The sequence below is a fragment of the Triticum dicoccoides genome, chromosome 3A, assembly GCF_002162155.2.
Source record: "Triticum dicoccoides isolate Atlit2015 ecotype Zavitan chromosome 3A, WEW_v2.0, whole genome shotgun sequence".
Taxonomy (NCBI): Eukaryota; Viridiplantae; Streptophyta; class Magnoliopsida; order Poales; family Poaceae; genus Triticum; species Triticum dicoccoides.
The window spans coordinates 522907323-522926166 of record NC_041384.1 but is presented as its reverse complement, the minus strand read 5'-3'; the positions used below and the strand labels follow the sequence as shown (position 1 = coordinate 522926166).

General features: G+C 49.7%; 3 protein-coding genes across 4 annotated transcripts; 1 reads left to right on the top strand and 2 right to left on the bottom strand.

Annotated features, from left to right (window-relative positions):
* The first annotated feature begins 2586 nt into the window (after nt 1–2586).
* Nucleotides 2587–6557, top strand: LOC119268953 (probable complex I intermediate-associated protein 30). 2 transcript variants are annotated; one of them, XM_037550677.1, is made up of 8 exons: nt 2587–2729; nt 2833–2960; nt 3658–3771; nt 4662–4724; nt 5240–5331; nt 5580–5660; nt 5733–5831; nt 6064–6557. In XM_037550677.1, exons 2-8 carry the CDS (start codon nt 2909–2911, stop codon nt 6250–6252), a joined length of 690 nt encoding a protein of 229 aa, XP_037406574.1. In that variant the 5' UTR covers nt 2587–2729; nt 2833–2908; the 3' UTR covers nt 6253–6557. The 2 variants fall into 2 exon arrangements, with proteins under 2 accessions (XP_037406574.1, XP_037406573.1); XM_037550676.1 differs by having other exon boundaries at nt 2589–2960.
* Nucleotides 6558–6835: 278 nt separating this feature from the next.
* Nucleotides 6836–7617, bottom strand: LOC119268954. The gene has a single exon (XM_037550678.1). The coding sequence runs from the start codon at nt 7539–7541 to the stop codon at nt 7170–7172; it is 372 nt and encodes a 123-aa protein (XP_037406575.1). The 5' UTR covers nt 7542–7617; the 3' UTR covers nt 6836–7169.
* A 4145-nt stretch (nt 7618–11762) lies between these two features.
* On the bottom strand, nt 11763–12490 carry LOC119271970. Its single transcript, XM_037553593.1, has one exon. It carries the CDS (start codon nt 12280–12282, stop codon nt 11989–11991), a length of 294 nt encoding a protein of 97 aa, XP_037409490.1. The 5' UTR covers nt 12283–12490; the 3' UTR covers nt 11763–11988.
* Nucleotides 12491–18844: the final 6354 nt, after the last annotated feature.

Here is an 18844-nt window from a genome sequence, read left to right as displayed (position 1 = left end):
CCATGTATGTAAATGTTAAGTTGCCATGACAAAACAGAAAAAGGTTAATTTAGCAATGCACTTTAAAAAAGGCAAATTTGCATTGGCAAGAGAAAAGGTAAAATTGCCATGGCAAAAACATGGTAAATTTGTCGTGTTGCAAAAAAGAAATAATTTCGCCATGATATTGTTACAAAAATTTGACATGGTCCATGCACTAGAAAATGCAACATTGTGCTCCATGAGCAGGAAACTGGACAAAAAAAAAGCACCGTTCTCTGACTAAAAATAACAACTAGGTATTTTGTGGTATCTAAGTGCAGAACTCAAAACTACGACACATTCGTACCACAGAGGCTGGAGCTCCCCGCTTCAGGAGCGCATGCCAGCGACGAAAAAGCAACAGATGCGTTGTGCTTCTCCATGCGCTTCCGTCGGTGTGTCTCGGTGAGCTGCCATTGGATGCTGTGATCAGCCGAATCACCATGGCCACCGTGCGCCGCGAGCAACAGGCTCAACCTGGCCACCCCGCGGGCGCCAAGTATCGTGCCGCCGCAACCGCGCCTGCGAGCCACTGCTCAGCACCACGCGCCCGCCAGCCCAGGTGCCATTCTCGCCTCCTCCACCGCCATTCTCCTCCCTGGTCACCTGCGGCAAGCCCTCAACACCGCAACCACCGACGGCGGCTGGTCTCCTCTGTACGGACAAAGACGTCAAAACGGATCTGGTCGAGAGAGAGAGAGAGAGAGAACTCGTTGCCGGCCGCGGCGGCGCAGGGAGCACGCGCACAAACGATGCGCGGAGGCCCCCCGAACAGCTCCATTGGCCGAGCCACGCGCTGACTGCCGCAACATCATCCCGCTGCTATCCGAGCTCGCCACCGTGGTCCTCGCCATCACGCACCGGCCACCCGTAGCTCGCCGGAGAAATGCGTAGCTGGACTTCATAGACCAACATGGAAATCGCCTCTCTCGGGCGGAGCTCTAGAAGCGAGGGGAGGATAGAGCAGGGGAGAAAGGGGAGAAATGGGGAATGGTGGAGTGGGTGGAGCGTTCGTTGTGGGCGTCGTTATCCCCGAACGCTACCCCTCATCCGACGTGGCACTCTGACATGCTTTAAAATTAGTGCAGAAAAATGGATGATGATTAGAGCGTTCGGGGCGAGAAGCAAAAACACTGGTCGTTCGGGAGTTATCGATTCCATAAAAGATAAAGTAAACCGTCGAGTAAAGCTTAGTGGACTATTTTTTCACTCACTAAATTTTGGCCGGACCGAGCAGCCCATCAGTAATTTTTTTTCAAATTTATTTCATTATTGGCCATTAAAATAAATTTCATTGTTTTTTTCATTTTATTGAATGACATCTTGGTACATCAGAGTAAATAATTCACCAATTCTTCGCAAAGAGAATCGATCCAAAGAAAACAAGAAGCACAAATAAGATAATAATTTAACAGAAAACCAACTTCCATAACTGCATTATCTTGCATGAAGGTGTCGTCCATGCTAGCTTAATCATAGGTCATCGGCGTGAATAGCGATCGACGATCTTGGCTTTGGGTCTTCTCGGGATCGCAGGCAGCCGCGGTGCCACCGCCAGCAGAGGCAGCGGCCGCCGCACCACCTTCGAAGATGATATTCTCGGTGATGAAACGGTTGGCCATTTCATCGTCGCTGGCCACCGACATTCTGTCGAACAGGTTGCGGTCGCCGGGGAGCATGTTGGCTGGCATCTTGCGCGGGCGTTTCCTCACCCCTCTGGAGGAGGATGCACCAGCCACCGACGTGGCGTTGAGGTCGATGGCCACGGGAGTGGGCGCGGGTGTGGATGGCGCCACCACGCCCATCTCCCGCGAGCATTCCCTGGAGAAGCGGGAGGCTTGCAGATAGACGTGGAAGCCGGGAATCAGAAACATGACAGACGTGTGCGGCGAATCTGGCAGCATCATCCGAGGAAATGCCGACGAGCCCGTGCTGGTCGCGGCCACGGCGGCGTGGGCAAGCCCTTGCTGTCTTGGGTTTAACTCTAGGTAGATCAGGCCTCCCTTGTTGACGCGACGACTCGAGCATTGGTGGATCAGAAGATGAGGGCGGCGACGGCCGCCGCTTCGTCCCTTGCATCATGTGTGTCCCTTCGGCCCTTCCTCTTGGCCGACTGGAAGGCCCGCTCCTCGGGCGTCAGCTGCTGCTTCTTCTTGGGTGGCGCTGCTGTCTCGCGAGGCGCGTGTGGCTTGCCTTTGGCGGAGGTGACAGAGGTGAGGCCCGCGGCGGCGTCAAGGGTCGGCGTGTCGTCCATGGCGAGCGGTCGGAAGCGCTAGCGAACGGGAGAGTTTTGGGCAAATGGAGGGAAATGATGGTCGTTGTGCCATGGACTGGCGGATCAGAAGAGGAGTAGGTGCGTGTCGTGAATGTTCGTTTCTTGTCCGGGTCGACGCAAACGATACTCAAAATTGGTTCGGAAACGGGTTGACAGACGGACAAAAAGCTGACGTGCGTCCGTTTAGATCGGCGCGTTGACTTCGCGACGATCCAAACAAATATGCGCGGATGAAATAGGTCGGCAAGTAGGAGTTGCTCTTAAGGAACTCTTACAGCGGCCACGCCACTTCTCACCGTGTGATCTGAATCCTTTAACCCATCTGGCCCTCGACAGGCCCTCCGCCCCCCTTCCGCTGGCGCCGACCCGCCGCCGCCCCCTTCCGCAGCGCCAGTGGCGCTCCCCCACAAGTTGGTCCTCGCCGCCGGACGAGGTTGTACGCCTCCGGCCATCCTCGTGCTGCTCCTCCGGCGAGAGCGGCTCCATTCACAACCGTCGGGCCGCGCTCCACCGCTGACCCGTCTGCTCCTATCCAGGTCACCGTCTGCTGGCCGCTCCCTTCGGATCCTAGGCTCGCCCTCTCCGGATCAAAGGTACTAGTGAGCTTTCGCCATGTCGAGGCTGCGGGCGCTCTGGCAAGCTTCCGTGAACGCTACCAAGCGAGGTAGGTCCCTATCACACACCCCAATCTCGTTGATACACTGTGCCTATTCGGTCCATTTCCTCAACGAAACCCATAGTCGTGTTGCCTATGATAGTCTTGAACCGTTGTTGTGTGCGAAATGCCGAAATGTTAACTGGAAGAGGTCATTGTAGGAATCATGCCTACTCTCTCAAGTCCTGAGTGTGAAGAACTTAGCTTGCTCGCTGCGAGTGGAGCCTGACGATTAGTGCGATGCAGTGCACATAAGGTTATTTCGTACTGACGAATTGGGATAGGAATTACCGTGGATATCAGTCCAATACTAACAGATCACTAACCAGAGTATATATTCACTATTTCGATTTCATTCCGAACATAAACTGATATATAAACCTTTAGTTGTTGCCTATGGCACCGTAAGCTGATTTTTAAGAAGTTACTACTCATGCATTTCGCTAACTGTATGGTATGGTAAATAAATTTATCATGTTTCTATATAAAGGGAAAATTGTGCCGAATATTTTTCTCCTCTAATTGGCAGCATGTATCCAGTGAATTTTCACACCTTCCCCTAAGTCATCTGACAACTCTTTTGGCATATCTAACCCCTTATCTCTGTTGGCATTACGTCCGGATTTTGTAACAGTAGTACATCACAATATACACATTATTTTGGGCCTATGCATTAATCTTGTACCCATATATACCAAATTGGCAGCTGTTGTATGGAATTCAGAAGATTTATTTCCACCAAGTGAAAGATACATCTTCAATTTCAATTCAAAAGATGAGGTGAAGAAGTGGCACTTGTACTCGGATTCAGAGTATGGAGGTAATGCATCAAGTTGATGATTTCTTCTTTAAATATAGTTGTCACAGTTTCTCTGAATAACTGATATGGTAGAGACATAGAGTAAAGCACATTTGTACTTCTTTTATTGTCAGATACTCATGAAAGATTTGAATTCCCAACATTTCTGCCTGGCACCAAAATTGTAATTTTCTATTATTCTCGGAATATGCAAAGAAGGTGACATGTTGAGTCGCTGAAGAATGTTGTCTTTAGATGAATATGTTACTGATTTAGGCGTCCATGGTACTTCCTTGTTTTGAGTAGTGTAGTCCTTCCTAAGATTATGTGCTGCAGTAGAGCATTACTGTCTGTTTCCTTTGTGCTCCCGCGGAGTATTATATCTAATACCACTGTATCTTCCTTGTTTCGAGCAAAAATAAATAAAGTCAAGAAAAGCTCTCTTCTTCCGGAGAACAACATAAATGATTTGCTATTGAGTTGTGGTACTTAGAATCTTCCTGATGTATGGTTTAAGTCCTTCCTAAGGATATGTGCTACAGTAGAGCATTACTGTCCATTTCCTTTGTGCATACTGTAGAGCATTATACCTGATACCGATGAATTATACGTACTAGTTTACTTTCTTTATAGATGAGTAAAGCATCAAGACTGTGTAGTGCCTCATGGCTTACAATAATTTTCATGGGATTGCTTCTTACGTCTGACGGAAATTTGATAACCTGTTTCTCCACCACAGATGATTACGTCTGACGGAAATTTGATAACCTGTTTTCTCCACCACAGATGATTATCTCTCTGACATCTGTATCAAATTTATATGCTGTCTGCACCTTTTTGTAAAACGGAACTACTATCAAACTTGTATTTGCATCTATGAGATAATATGATTGAGCAGTGTTGTTCTCCAGGTTTATCATCCGCATCACTGGAGATAACTGATAGTGTTTCTGGTGGAGATACTTCATCAGCAGGTACTATGTCTTTGACATGCTTAATTTTCCAGCTGCCCCAATCTTTTGAAGTATAGCTCGCATTATTTTCCAGTTCGTATGTGGTGTGTAACTGCAGTCATGTAGAACCTATGAGAAGAAATAAGCTTAATCGCTGTCTAAAAAAGGGAATGCCTTGTAGTGGTTCATTGTCATTTGTCTGTACTAGTTTAGTTTAGCAGGGAATATCAGCTGCTACCTTTTCTATGTACTGGTTAATAGCAGTTGAATATTATTATATGAAACATGAAATGCTGTCTAAAAAAGGGAATGACTTGTGGTACTGTTCATTGTCATTTGTCTGTACTAGTCTAGTTTAGCAGGGAGTATCAGCTGCCGTCTTTTCTATGTACTGATTAATAACAGCTGAATCTAATTATATGAAACATGAAATCCATTTATTCATGATTTCCATGGACCGTATTCCTTACTAGCTCATATTAATTTTAAGCTTCACAGTTTTTTCAATGATTTAACCAACATTTGCACTCGTGAAGGTGTCTTTTCTGGCAACCTCTCCTTGGATATGTCCGAGGGATCACCATGGAGGATCAGGCGGAGTGGTTTCTGCGGAATGCGATCAAAGAAGGTATAGCGTTCTTTCTGCACTGAGGGATATAGCTGGTGAAGGGTGTCTATGGACTAGCTAATCACAGTACTAGTAAAATGATGCTGTTACATTGAAAATGATTGTCTGTTACTTAAAAAAAGTAGAAAGTATACATATCTTTAAATAGGCACCATAATGCTGTCCACGAAATAACAATGATTTCTAATTTTGAGCATTCTCAGTATGTAGATTCTGTTCTGCTGACTTCATGTGATTCCTTGTTTCAGTTTGATGGTTACATCGATCTTGATTCGTATGATACAATAGCAATGAAGCTCAGAGGGGATGGAAGAACCTACATATCTACTGTACGTATACGACTGGCAAAAATAATGAATAATTGATGTCCAGTCAATATAATGCTCCATATTTGTATACAGATATACACAGAGAACTGGGTGAATTCACCTGGACAAGAGGAAGATAACTCGTGGCAGGCTTTCGTGTACGTACCTCAGGGTAGCTGGCGGATCTTGAAGGTAATTTCTCTAGTCACAACTGCAATTACTCCCTCCGTTTCTAAATATGAGCCCTTTTAGAGATTTCAATACGGACTACATACAGAGCAAAATGAGTGAATGTACACTCTAAAATATGTCTATATACATCCGAATGTAGTCCATATTGAAATCTGTAAAAAGGCTTATATTTAGAAATGGAGGGAGTATATGTTTGTTCATGATTAAAACACCACTCTGTTTTTCCATCCAGATCCCTCTCGATAGCTATTTACCTACATGGAAAGGAAACGTGATCGAAGCGAACATGGAAATGAATCCTTCTCGCGTCGTGGGAATGTCTCTCTCGTTAAATGCAGAAGGCGGCGTTCCTGGTGCTAAGACTGGGCCAGGCGATTTTAGATTAGACGTTGATTGGATCAAGGCGATGAGGTCCCTGTGATTCCCGCAGTTTGTTCTTCCGGCTTTCACAAGATAGAGGCCTAAAATTCCAACGAGCATTTTCCTTCCAGTTTGATTGCTGAGCTCCTTAACAAAAGAGAATCTCATTCTCTATGCAGCTTCTTTGTCCTACGGCGATAGATGAGTGTCATCAATAACAACGGTAAAACCGTCATACCACAGATTGACAAATCCAGCATCCATTGTAGATGCATGAAATGTTTCACTTTGTATCAGAGCAGTAACCTTGGAAATAGTTATCTTTTCAGGGCCATTGAATAAAGATTTTTTCTTCAGGCCATGGAATTTTTTGGTGCTACGTTCTGCATAAACTGTTGCCAGTTTCCGTGAAGCCTAGTTGATGTTTTTTTTTAGCATTTTTGAATGGGACCTTTTGAATTGTCCACCTGCTAAATCGCACGTTTTTTGCTCGCTACTTAAACGTATCAGGCTTGCCCTGTTTGGTCAAATGTTGAAAAGCCCGTGCCGACATGCCACAGCAACAGAAACTTCTCCGGACTAAGGATGAAAAAATGGACGCGGTTCAATCTGAAGAATCTCATGCTTCCTTTGTCTGGAAATACTTTTCATTAAATGAATAAAAGAGGATGTATTTAAATGTATTTTAGTTCTAAATACATCATTTTCTGTTCATCTTGATAACAAGTATTTTTGAACGGAGGGAGTAGTACAGTCGTAGATTATTCAAAAAAATGTATACTATTCCATTCCAAAAAAAAAAAATCCTAACTCACTACTGGCCGATTTGCATCAACCAAGGGATGCAAATTAATTAATTTGATTGGCAACCACGGGGAAGATGAGCCGAACAAAATTGACCGGCCAACACCGTCGGAAAGACGCGTGGTGACTGACTTTTCTCGCACATATGCACAGATGACGGGTCCGCCTCGTCCGTCACCCTTCGATGAAGCCGGTCATCCGCAGCACGGAGTTGCGCAGGTGGTTGAGGTCCCGGTGCGCCCGCCCGGGCCCGGACCGCAGCGAGAAGGCCGCCGCCGCCTTCCCCTCCGACCACCTGCGCGACACCATCAGGTGCGGCGGCACCATGGCGCCGTCCTCCTCCTCCTCCTCGTCGTCGTCCAGGCCAGCGCGCCCGCCGGACAGGTGCGCGGCCCTGGGAATGTCCACCGGCGCAGAGCACTGCCGGCGGTCCCTGGAGGCCCTGGGAGCCGCCGTCGATGGCCCCCACGCGCTCCCCGGAGCGCCGTGGCGCGTCTCCGGCCACAGCACCTCGCACTCGGACAGCTCCTCCTCCACCGTCGACATGTCTGTGCGGTTTTGTACTCGCGCACGTATTGCACCGGTGATGAGTGAGGACCTGGATTGGAAGCTCGATGATCTTTCTTTTATGCTTTAGCGTCCTATCCTGTGACGGGGAAGCGCGTATATATAGGCGGTGTGGCACCATGCCGTGTGTGTAGGTGTAGCTTCCCACGTACGGCGGCAGCCGCGTGGAGGATGAGGCCGGAGCCGGATCGCGGGCCTACCGGGCCAGGTCAAATAAAGGCTGATCCAATCCACCGGCTCACACACATAGAAATAAAGTTGGTCGACATGAAGCTGCAATCTGTTTTTTCAGATATTATTTTAAGAAGTTGCAATCGTATATACAAGCGCGAGCGATCAGTTGCTCCCACTATTTTCTTTCTTCCATTTTGATACAACTTCCTTCGTTTGAAATTACTTGTCATAAAAATGAATGTATCTATAACGAAAATACATCTAGATACATTCATTTCTCAGCCGAGTAATTTCGAACGGATGGAATACTTATTAATGTACTAGTAGTACTAATCATGAATCCGATCATTGGTGGCAGGTGACGAAGCGTCACATACACCTACAAACAAGGTGGTAAAATCCTTTGAAAGTTACTTCCTCCGGTCCTTTTTAGTTCGCATATAAGATTTGTCTGAAATCAAACCTCGTAAACTTTGATCAAGTTTATAGAAAAAAATACAATCATTTAGAATGTGAAATCAATAACATTAGATGTGTCATGACTTTATTTTTCATATTGTATAAATTTGGCATTATAGATGTTAATATTTTTTCATATAAATATGATCAAATTTTATGAAGTTTGACTTCAGACAATCCTTATATGCAAAGTAAAAAGGACATGAAGAAGTACGTAGTAATCATAATCTAAAGCACCGCGCGCAGCAGCTCTGACGAGGCTCGCCGAATACACGAGCGCGAGATCCCATTTTTAAAGTGTGGCAAGATTACGCCAGGCTTGATCCAGATTAATCAATCCTCGACCGCGTCACACGCGTCCCCCGCGCCCCTGCGACGCTCTCACGGACCTACTCGTGTAGCCTTTGGTCCTCTCGCTGGGAAGCAAATGGAATCCACTGGCCTGCGGTTTGCAAATCATTTCGAGGACGCGTGTGTGCTGCTGCTGCTGCGCCGTGGGACCGAGTGCGATCATTGGTTTCGTCATCATTGGCGTGTGCACTGCAGGCAAGGTAATGGATGGGAAGCATCCACGCACGTTCCGCTCGACGCGTGGCTGTACAGGGAAAGAAAGGCAGAAACTGGGCACAACGCGTCGCATGAATGATTTGCTCGCGTAATAAGCCCGAATGCCCGATCCGTCCGTTATTATCGTTGGACGTTGGTATGTACTTCGTGTATGGTTTTGGAAGTCAATGACGACTTGCTACCAAATCTCTCCTCCCACACTGGCTAGGCCAACGTGTTAGAGCCTTGCGCGTTTTTTTTTTTGCTTGCGAATAGGAGCCTTGCGGGTTCCAACGGGTATTTTCATACAGTAGGAATGCTGAGACTTTTGGCCTAGAACTCAACGCAAACTGTTCAAATACCAAAAGTGCTAGGTAGAATTTTCACGTTTCAAACCGGTAGCAAAAGAAGTCGCATCTCCGGCGCCCCATACGGGGCATCAGTCCCGGCGACGCAACCACATCGTGGTGGACGTCGGCGGCTCGCCCCCGGACAGATACGGATGTTTACTGTCACCCAACGGGTTTCGGGCTTCAACGAGAAACAAGCATGGGAGACAACGACGCATTGAGTCTCGTGAGCCGGCTCGTGTCCCATGCCTTACTTTACCTTGTCGGTGACCTAACCAACATTCTAAGGAGCGCAACCGGCCACCGGACATGGCCATGGCGGAGTCGGACGAGCGGGGAGCGAACGAGCCCCGTTTAGATTATGTTTCATGTTGCATGTAATAATATAGATTTGAGGTATCTAGATGTGGAATGCATTTTTTTAGGCATGCTCAGTCACGGTCTGCGAACGTGCCCGGACGCATTCTCAGGTGTTTGAGGTGTTGAATTTGCCCGTAGACCCTCTTGCTCTCTCTCTCTTGCGTAATAAAAGCCGAATAGTAGTAGTACTGCCGGGATGACAAGTAGCGCAAAATCTGTCATTCTGCCACGCAAGCCAATGGGCGTGTCATCTTGAATAGGGGAATTAATTAGACGCTTCCGTAAGTCAATGATTGATTGCTGAGTTGTTTATACTGGCACGGTGGCTGTCGCACAAGAACACGAGGCTCTGAGAGTGAACAGGTGGGCTACAAACTGTGAGATTTTTATTTTTTTGAAACGGATCTGTGAGAAATATAAATGTCACGCAAGAAACCGGAGAAGAGTGCTCACATCTCCATTGGCCAGATCACTACAAGGTCAGCCACAGAATAGTGTCTTTCATCATTTCATGCAAGTGGCCACAGCTCGCAAGCCAGCTACCCAACAAAATCCAGAGAGGAACTCGTGCACTGCACCAGCAATGGCATGCAGACACCTGTACTGACGTGCACATCCGGGCGAGTAGGAGAGGTTGCTTGAGGGCATTTGCACACGTAATCAAGACAGAGAGGAGGAAGAAGAAGATAAGGTTATATACGACGTGTCCAATTGTATGCTTCGGATCGGAGGAGATGAAATGATATATAGGGTTCGCCGTTGCTTGCGCCCATGTATATGCTTGCCCTCCAACAGCTGTAAATCCTGGGGAGAGGTTAGGTTTAATCGGAAATGTTCAACGCGCATATATATTCCTCCATTCTTGAAGGATAAGTTTGCACTCTACTACTTAATTGTTTCTCGCTGGGAGTGGGGGATTACTTTCCTTTTGCGTCCAAGCATGGTACTGCTCCTCCCCGGGGGCATGCACAAAGTTTTCCTTGTTCAGGAAGTAAGAGATACTGTGTTAAACTTGCGTGGATCAAGTTAATAACGTGTAGTATAATATTAACTTCTCATGAAGGTTAATCGGTTATTAAGGGTGGTATTATTGACTGTCTGACAGATGACGTGTTCAACAGAAAAAAAACAGATGAAATGTCAAAATAAACGTATGTCAAAATAAAATGCGTGCAAATAAACAGTGAACGGATAAGCGCCGGCAGGAGGCTACCCTTTCAAATAAACGTACGTGTTACCACGTATGCATGCATTTCTACACGTATTCGGATTACATGACTCGCGTGCCATTTCGAGGTAAACAGTAGGAGGAGCTCGCTTTCACGTCAATTACACAAAAATGGCTCAAAATTATTTGAAATGAAGCGAACATTTTCGACGAAAACTTTCGGTAGGGTGGGAAAAAAAACTTTCGGTATTAGTCGAGCATCACCATCGCCCTCACTCTCCCGACCTTGGGCGCGTCGAGGAGCATCAGCATCGCCGTGTCCCTCTTGGCCCTCCGGTCGACGATGACGTGCGGCGGCACGAAGACATGGCTGCCGATCACCAGGCTGCCGGCGCCGGCGCCCGCAAAGCTCGCGCCGAACTTGCTCAACCCGGCCTGATGAGCCGGCGCCTTTGCACCAGTAGCCTTACCGGTCTTCCCGGGGATGTCGATAGGGGAAGACGCTTTCCGCCGGTTTGGCGCCTTGGCCGGACGGGCGGGGCGGCGGTACTCGCCGGAGTGCTCGTCATGGCCTTCGTCGCCGTCGTCGTCAGAGTAGCCCGGATCCTGGGCTGCATCTGGCTCTGGCCACAGTATGTCTGCTTCATGGAATTCTTCCCCCTCCTGCTCTTCCCGTTGCATCGTCCTTTGCTTGACTTGATCCCCTAGCTAGCTTTGTTGGTGTGTATTTGGATAGGGTAAGTACGTATTAATAGTAGTATTATTAGATGGTGGATGCCTGGATGGGGTATATATCTAGGACTCTCTAAGCTGATTACCCAACTACCCATCCAGCCATTTTTGTCCTATGCTAGCACTAGTATTATCTTGCATGGGGATTTTCAGAAGTTACCCATGTATGTAATCCCACAGCTGATCCAGTAGTTGTTTGAATGAGTCCAGTGTCCACATAGATGCCGGTGCAGTGTGCGCGCGCGTCGCAGTTACTGAATCAGCAGCGAGTCAGCGATGTGTAGATGGAAAACCACATTGCATTTGCATTTTGACCATATGTACTTATTATTTTTTACATATGAAGTATATGTTTTTTTTTTACATATGGAGTAGTATATGTCACACACACGCGCGCGCGTACAAACAGAATAAGTTTTACACCAACGGATTAAATTTCATCTCGCTCTTCCGATTCCAACCAATTCACAAATGAGACCGATTGAAGAAAATTCAGCGGCATCCGCCCTAGGCTCCGTAGCTATCTTATTTACTCTACTACACAAACTGGATCAACCCAAGAAGACCCTTGAGCCCGGCCGCGCGCCGCTGGCCACGAGCGAGACAGGCGGGCGCGCGCGCGCGCGGCAAGGAGGGGCTAGCTCTCGATGAAGCCGGTCATGCGGAGGACGGAGTCGCGCGTGCGCGTGAGGTCCCGGCCCTTGAGCGTCCGCCCCTGGCCGGAGCACACCGAGGAGGCCGCCCTGCGCCGCGCCATGAGCACGTGCGGCGGCTCCACCTCCCCGCCGTCCTCCTCCTCGCCGCGGCCCCTCCGCTCGTCCGGCGCGCCCGAGGCCGCCGGGATCTCGATCGGGTGCGTGAACGGCCGCCGCTCCTGCGCCCACGCCGCGCATTTCGCCGACACGCCCGCGCTCTGCGTCGTCGACGACATGACCGGCCGGCCGGCAGCACGAGCTCGTAGCTAAGTAGCTAGCTGTGAATGAGGCGAGCAATGACGAGAGCTTGTGCAACACGACGGACGGACAGACAGCTCGCCGAGATATTCCCTCCGCAGCTCGCCGCGGCGCGAGGGATTTATAGGGCCCGGCAGGCAGCGGCCTAGGTAGGCGAAGCTAAGCTAGGCACGTTCCGTGTGGAGCTGCACCGCCTCGCCCCGGTGTGACAGATAAGTATGCGGTTTTGAGCTTTGACGGGAAGGGAAAGGAATAATTCCATAATCCCGTCCGCGATCCAGCCCCAGCGCCTGGCTGGCTTGGGCGGCTGGGCTTGGCTTGCTAGTTGCTACGCAACAAAATTAAGGCACTTGATATTCCCCCGTACGTTCACGTAATCGCGTTGCTCAATTAGTAGGAGATAGATGTGGCCGGTTGGCTTTGCCTTTCAGGCTCGACCACTCCACCTAGCTCCTGATTTTGATTTTGATCTGATCGATCGTTTTGGTGCTTGATGAATGAACCCGGACGCGATTTGCGGCGATCGTGCGTTTTGTCGCAGCGCCAAGGAAAGCCAACCGGCCGGACCGTTTCTTGATTGGCTGTGTTGCTCGTCTGGCATACCCCACGTGTTGTTGATCTGTGTGTCTGCGTGCGGCGTGCAGGTGCACCTTTGTGGATAACACTGACGTCCAGGGAAGGATTTGCACGCGTGGCACGCCCCAGGATCTGTGGGTGGACGCGCCGGCAGAAACTCTGCTTCACTTGGCAGTGGCACATGCGGCATGCATGGTGTTCGATCGCTCAGAGCTCTGAGCGATGTGTCTAGCATAGCCAACATCAAAAGGGCCGCTTTATCGGACGATTGATCTTCACTCACTGCCATGCTTTGGTACGGTGGCATCAGTTAGGAGGACGATGCTCACATGCAACGGGAAACGGTTAGGAAGTGGACGTCCAGAGGGCTAGGTTCGATGAACTTGTGAACGGCTCGTCAAATGATATTTCGCATCAGCGTTGTAAGACAATAAGTTTTGGGGAACCAGCACAACCCTCTAGGGGTGGCTTATCTCATTATATATAATGGTTGTGTTACAATATGTACCATATACGTACATGGGTACAGAAGCTATACATAGTCTAACACCCTCCCTCAATCTTAGCCACTTTCTAAAGAACTGAGAAGGGTAAGATTGCCTACAAGCCTCAAACTGTGGCAGCGGTAAAGGCTTAGTGAAGATGTCTGCAAGTTGATCCTTAGATGAGATAAACTTGATCTGGAGTTGCTTCTGTGATACACGTTCCCGTACAAAGTGATAGTCAACTTCAATGTGTTTCATTCGGGCATGAAATACTGGATTTGCAGAAATGTATGTAGCACCGATGTTATCACACCAAAGAATAGGAGGCTGTGGTTGAGACAAACCCAACTCCTGAAGCAAAGACTGCACCCAAATAATCTTTGCAGTAGCATTAGCCACAGCCTTGTACTCAGCTTCAGTACTGCTACGTGACACAGTAGCCTGTTTCCGAGCACTCCAGGCGATCAAATTAGAGCCAAAGAATACTGCATAACCCCCCGTGGATCGCCTGTCATCTGGGCTACCAGCCCAATCTGCATCAGAGAAGGCCGAAAGGACCCGAGAAGAAGTCGGCCGAATATGCATACCAAATGTCAGGGTGAACTGAACATAACGAAGAATGCGTTTAACAGCAGCCCAATGAGTATCTCTGGGAGCCTGAAGATACTGACAAACCCTGTTAACAGCATAAGAGATATCTGGTCTCGTGATCGTCAAGTACTGAAGTCCACCAACAATGCTCCTGTACTCTGTGGCATCCGCAGGAGACAAAAGCTCACCATCAACAGCTGTTATCTTGTCGGTAGACGACATGGGTGTGGTGGTCGGTTTGCACTTCAGCATGCCAGCTCTCTGTAACAACTCCAAGGAGTACTTCTTCTGCGTAAGGACAAGACCAGTAGCACGAGAAGTGACCTCAACTCCAAGAAAGTAGTGAAGCTTCCCAAGATCTTTGACCGCAAAATCAGCACCAAGAGAGCAGACAAGAGCATCAGCAGCATACTGAGAAGAGCTGACAAGGATAATATCATCGACATATACCAAAAGATACATAGTGACTTCTGGCTTCTGTAGAAGAAATAACGAAGTGTCAGCAGTAGACGGCACAAACCCATGAGCACGAAGGGCAGAGGCAAGGCGGGCATGCCAGGCACGAGGAGCTTGCTTCAAACCATATAGTGCTTTGGAAAGACGACAGATATAGTCAGGATGATCAGGATCAGAGAAACCAGGCGGCTGTTTCATATAAACCTCTTCCTCCAAATATCCATGTAGAAAAGCATTCTGCACATCAAGTTGACGAAGTGACCAACCACGAGAAACAACAATGGAGAGAAGAAGCCGAATAGTGGTAGGCTTGACGACAGGACTGAAAGTGTCCTCATAGTCAAGATCATGACGCTGCCGAAAACCGCGAGCAACAAGTCGCGCTTTGTAACGCTCAATAGATCCATCCGAATGCTTCTTCACTTTGAATACCCATTTTGAGTCAATAACATTTACCCGTGGTGGTGGAGGAACGAGAGTCCATGTCTTGTTACGAAGAAGAGCATGAAACTCCTGCTCCATAGCCTCTCGCCAATGTGGAATGCGCAGGGCAGCCTGATATGAGCGAGGCTCAGAAGATGGATCCGCAACAGCAGCAGCCAAACAAGCAGCCAACCAAGCAACCGTACCATCCTTACGTTCCTTAGGTTTGAAAATGCCACTGCGACTGCGTGTATGTGGTCGGGACACAGGAACCACCGAGGTCGACGGAGCAGCCTGCAACGGGCTGGAGGACGGCGACATTGACGAGTCAGCCGGTGACGAGGAGCCAGTCACGGTAGCCTCGGACTCGGTTGGCGAAGAAGGCCGACCCACCGGCGAAACCGGCAGAGCAGACGAAGCAGCTGGCGACTCCGGCATCACAGACCGGGCCGATGGCGAGCTCGGCATAGTGGGCCGTGGCGCGGCCGGTGTCGCGGGCCGATCCGCTGATGAAGGCGACGTGAGGACCCGAGCCGCGGGCGAAGACGGCGTGACGGGCCGAGCCGCAGGCGAAGACGGCGTGACGGGCCGAGCCGCGGGCGACTCGGCGGCCGCTGGCGAAACGGACCGAGCAGTGGAGATGCTCGGCGCGACGGGCTCGTCGGGTGACCATGCATGGGCATGCGAATCGATGCCATGCAACATAGGGCGATCGACGTGCCCACCAGAAGACGACGATGATGATGGTGAATCCTCCAACAGCTCCAAACGAGCTCCACGTCCGGTTCCTGCACCATGGTTAGGTAACAGCAAAGGAGAGTATGCAACATCATCAAATTGGTCAGAAGCAACAGAGGATGAATGCAGGGATGGTGGTTCGACAGTGGACACAGGAAGGTTGGCAAAGGGAAAAACATGCTCATCAAACACGACGTCCCGAGATATATAGACACGATTAGTGGGAACATGAAGACATTTGTAACCTTTATGAAGAGAGCTATAGCCAAGAAAAACACACTTCTTAGAACGAAACTCAAGCTTGCGCTTGTTATATGGACGAAGATGCGGCCAGCAAGCACACCCAAATACCTTGAGAAAGGTATAATCAGGTTGTTCATTAAGGAGAACCTCAATCGAAGTCTTCATGTTTAAAACACGAGTAGGAGTACGGTTGATGAGAAAGCATGCAGTGGTGAAAGCATCACTCCAAAACCGAAACGGAACAGATGCATGGGCCAAAAGAGTAAGACCAGCTTCAACAATATGACGATGCTTACGTTCGACTGAACCATTCTGCTGATGTGTATGTGGACATGCTAAACGATGAGCTATCCCAAGCGACTGAAAGAAAGAGTTGAGGTTGCGATACTCGCCCCCCTAGTCTGACTGGACATGAACAATTTTGTGCTTGAGAAGACGTTCAACATGTTTTTGAAATTGAACAAAAATATCAAACACATCAGATTTGCGTTTAATAAGGTAAAGCCAGGTAAAGCGACTATAAGCATCAACGAAACTGATATAGTAATTATGACCACTGACAGAAGTCTGAGCAGGACCCCATACATCTGAAAACACAAGTTCTAAAGGATGTTTCACCTCACGACTGGACTCCGAAAAAGGAAGTTGATGACTCTTCCCCTGCTGACAAGCATCACACACTGCTACATCTTTATGACTAGACAAACTAGGAAGCTCATGACGACGCAAAATATGACGGACAATAGGTGTGGCCGGGTGACCAAGACGAGCATGCCACTGTGACGGAGAGACCCGAACTCCACTGAAAACACGAGCGACACCAGGATGCTCCAGACGGTAGAGGCCCTGGCACAACCGCCCACTAAGAAGAATGTCCCTCGTGCCCCGATCCTTAATAAAAAGATCAAAAGGGTGAAATTCACAAAGCACATTATTATCACGTGTGAGTTTAGGAACTGAAAGAAGATTACGGGTCACAGATGGAACTCGAAGAACATTGCGAAGCTGAAGACTCCTATTGGCATGTCTAGTGAGAAGAGATGCTTGACCAATATGAGAGATGTGCATACCTGCTCCATTGGCGGTGTGGATCTTGTCGGAGCCATGATAGGGTTCACAAGTGTGAAGCTTCCCCATCTCGCTGGTTAGATGCTCTGTCGCCCCAGAGTCCATGTACCAGTGTGGATCGATGGAGTAGGACTGAGTGTGTCCCTGTTGCTTCTGCGGCGCGGGACGATCAGCCATGGCGACCTGACGGGCATTGTTGCGTGTATCTTTGCCGTCATTGCCAAGACCAAGGAAGCTTCGCTGGAAGCGCTTATGACACTTGGAGGCCCAGTGCCCATCGCGGCCACAAAGCTGACACACACGTGGACCGCCAGCCCCCGGTAAGGTCGCAGTAGGTGGGGGGGCCGAGGCGGGCGACGGTGGCAGCCCCAAGGGAGACCGGGGTGATGAAGAAGAGCGGCCACTCTTGGTGGCGGCGTTGGCCGAGAGGGAGCCAGTGCCCCTGGTGCGGCGAGTCTCGACCCGTTGCTCAGTGAGAAGGAGCCGAGAGAAAACCTCGTGTGCCAGCATGGGTGTCGAGTTGCCCCGCTTGTTGATGATCTCGACTAAGGCATCATTCTCCTCATCAAGACCATTGACAATAAACGAGTTGAACTTGGAGTCGGTGAGGGGCTGTCCAATGGAGGCCAATGTGTCGGCGAGGCCCTTGACCTTGTTGTAGAACTCAGTGGCAGTGGAGTCAAGCTTCTGACACTCTCCAAGCTGACGACGGAGTGCAGAGACACGAGCCTGGGACTGCGCTGCAAAGGTGCGCTCAAGGATGGTCCAGGCCTCATGAGACGTCTTCGCGAAGACAACAAGGCCGGCAACTGCCGGTGAGAGCGACCCCTGGATGGAGGAGAGGTTCGCCTGCCCCGTCCAGACGCGATGGGCCGGATTGTAGACCGGACCGTGCACGCTGTCTACCAGCGCGGGTGGGCAGGGAAGCGATCCGTCAATGTAGCCTAGCAGGTAGTGACTCCCCAAGAGCGGGAGAACCTGCGCACGCCAGAAGATGTAGTTGTCGGCGGAGAGCTTGATGGTGATGAGATGACCGAAGTGAAACGGCGGCGGCGAAGACAATCCCATCGAGGAGGCTGCCTGGGGTGCAAACACCATGGAGGCAGCCGGAGGCACCGAAGCCGATGCGGGAGGAGGCGGGACCGCAGCCAGGGCGGGCGCCGCAAAGCTCGCGGCCGGTGCGGACGCCGCAAGGCCCGCGGCCGGGGCGGACGCCGCCAACCCCGCCAGCGGGGCAGTGTGATCCGCTTGCGGCAGGAGCGGCGGGACGACGCCTGCGGAGTCCGCAGCGGACGGCGCCGCCACGGTGTGGACCACGAGGTCACGCCCAAGCGAGGGCGCCGGCAGCGTGGAGAAGACGGAGCCGATGCTCCTTGTCCCGATCGGAGCCGGAACAGAGACGGCATCGAGCGGGAGGTTGAGCAGAGCCGCAAGACGGCATCACGACGGATAACTCGATTGAGTTTTTCTTTAGAATAACATCATATGTTAATCATCGGCTGAAGAATCGTCCGACGATGAGAGTGATGTTGAGGGTTTGTGAGGCAATGTCATTGTTCAGGGGTCGATCAAGGGCCATGCACGTACGTTGAATCGAGAACGGGGCCATGTCCTACTCTTTAACGATTATTTCCATCGCACAAATTCACTATTCCCTACCAACTTTTTTTTTCGACGATGCTTCCGGATGGTGAGACCTTTGTTCAAACGTATTCGCCAGGGAGTGGTGAGTTATGATGATCACTTCAAATGCAAGTATGATGCCCTTGAAAAGGTTGGCTTCTCCTCTTATCGGAAATGTACTGTAGTTGTCTGGGTGCTTGCATACGGAGTTCCCGGTGATCTAGTTGATGAGTATGTACGCAGGAGTGAGTCCACAGGCCTTGAGTCATGGACTCATGATACATGTTCTGCAAAAGTCGTGGTTAATGTGTTTGGCATGGAGTACTTGAGAAAACTA

Bases quoted from the DNA above. Each gene is read 5' to 3' on its own strand.
- LOC119268953 (XM_037550677.1), top strand. From the start codon at position 2,909: ATGTCGAGGCTGCGGGCGCTCTGGCAAGCTTCCGTGAACGCTACCAAG. The intron at 3,772-4,661 runs GTAATGCATCAA...GTTGTTCTCCAG, and splicing joins CTCGGATTCAGAGTATGGAG to GTTTATCATCCGCATCACTG. The intron at 5,832-6,063 runs GTAATTTCTCTA...TTTTCCATCCAG, and splicing joins GTAGCTGGCGGATCTTGAAG to ATCCCTCTCGATAGCTATTT.
- LOC119268954 (XM_037550678.1), bottom strand. From the start codon at position 7,541: ATGTCGACGGTGGAGGAGGAGCTGTCCGAGTGCGAGGTGCTGTGGCCG.
- LOC119271970 (XM_037553593.1), bottom strand. From the start codon at position 12,282: ATGTCGTCGACGACGCAGAGCGCGGGCGTGTCGGCGAAATGCGCGGCG.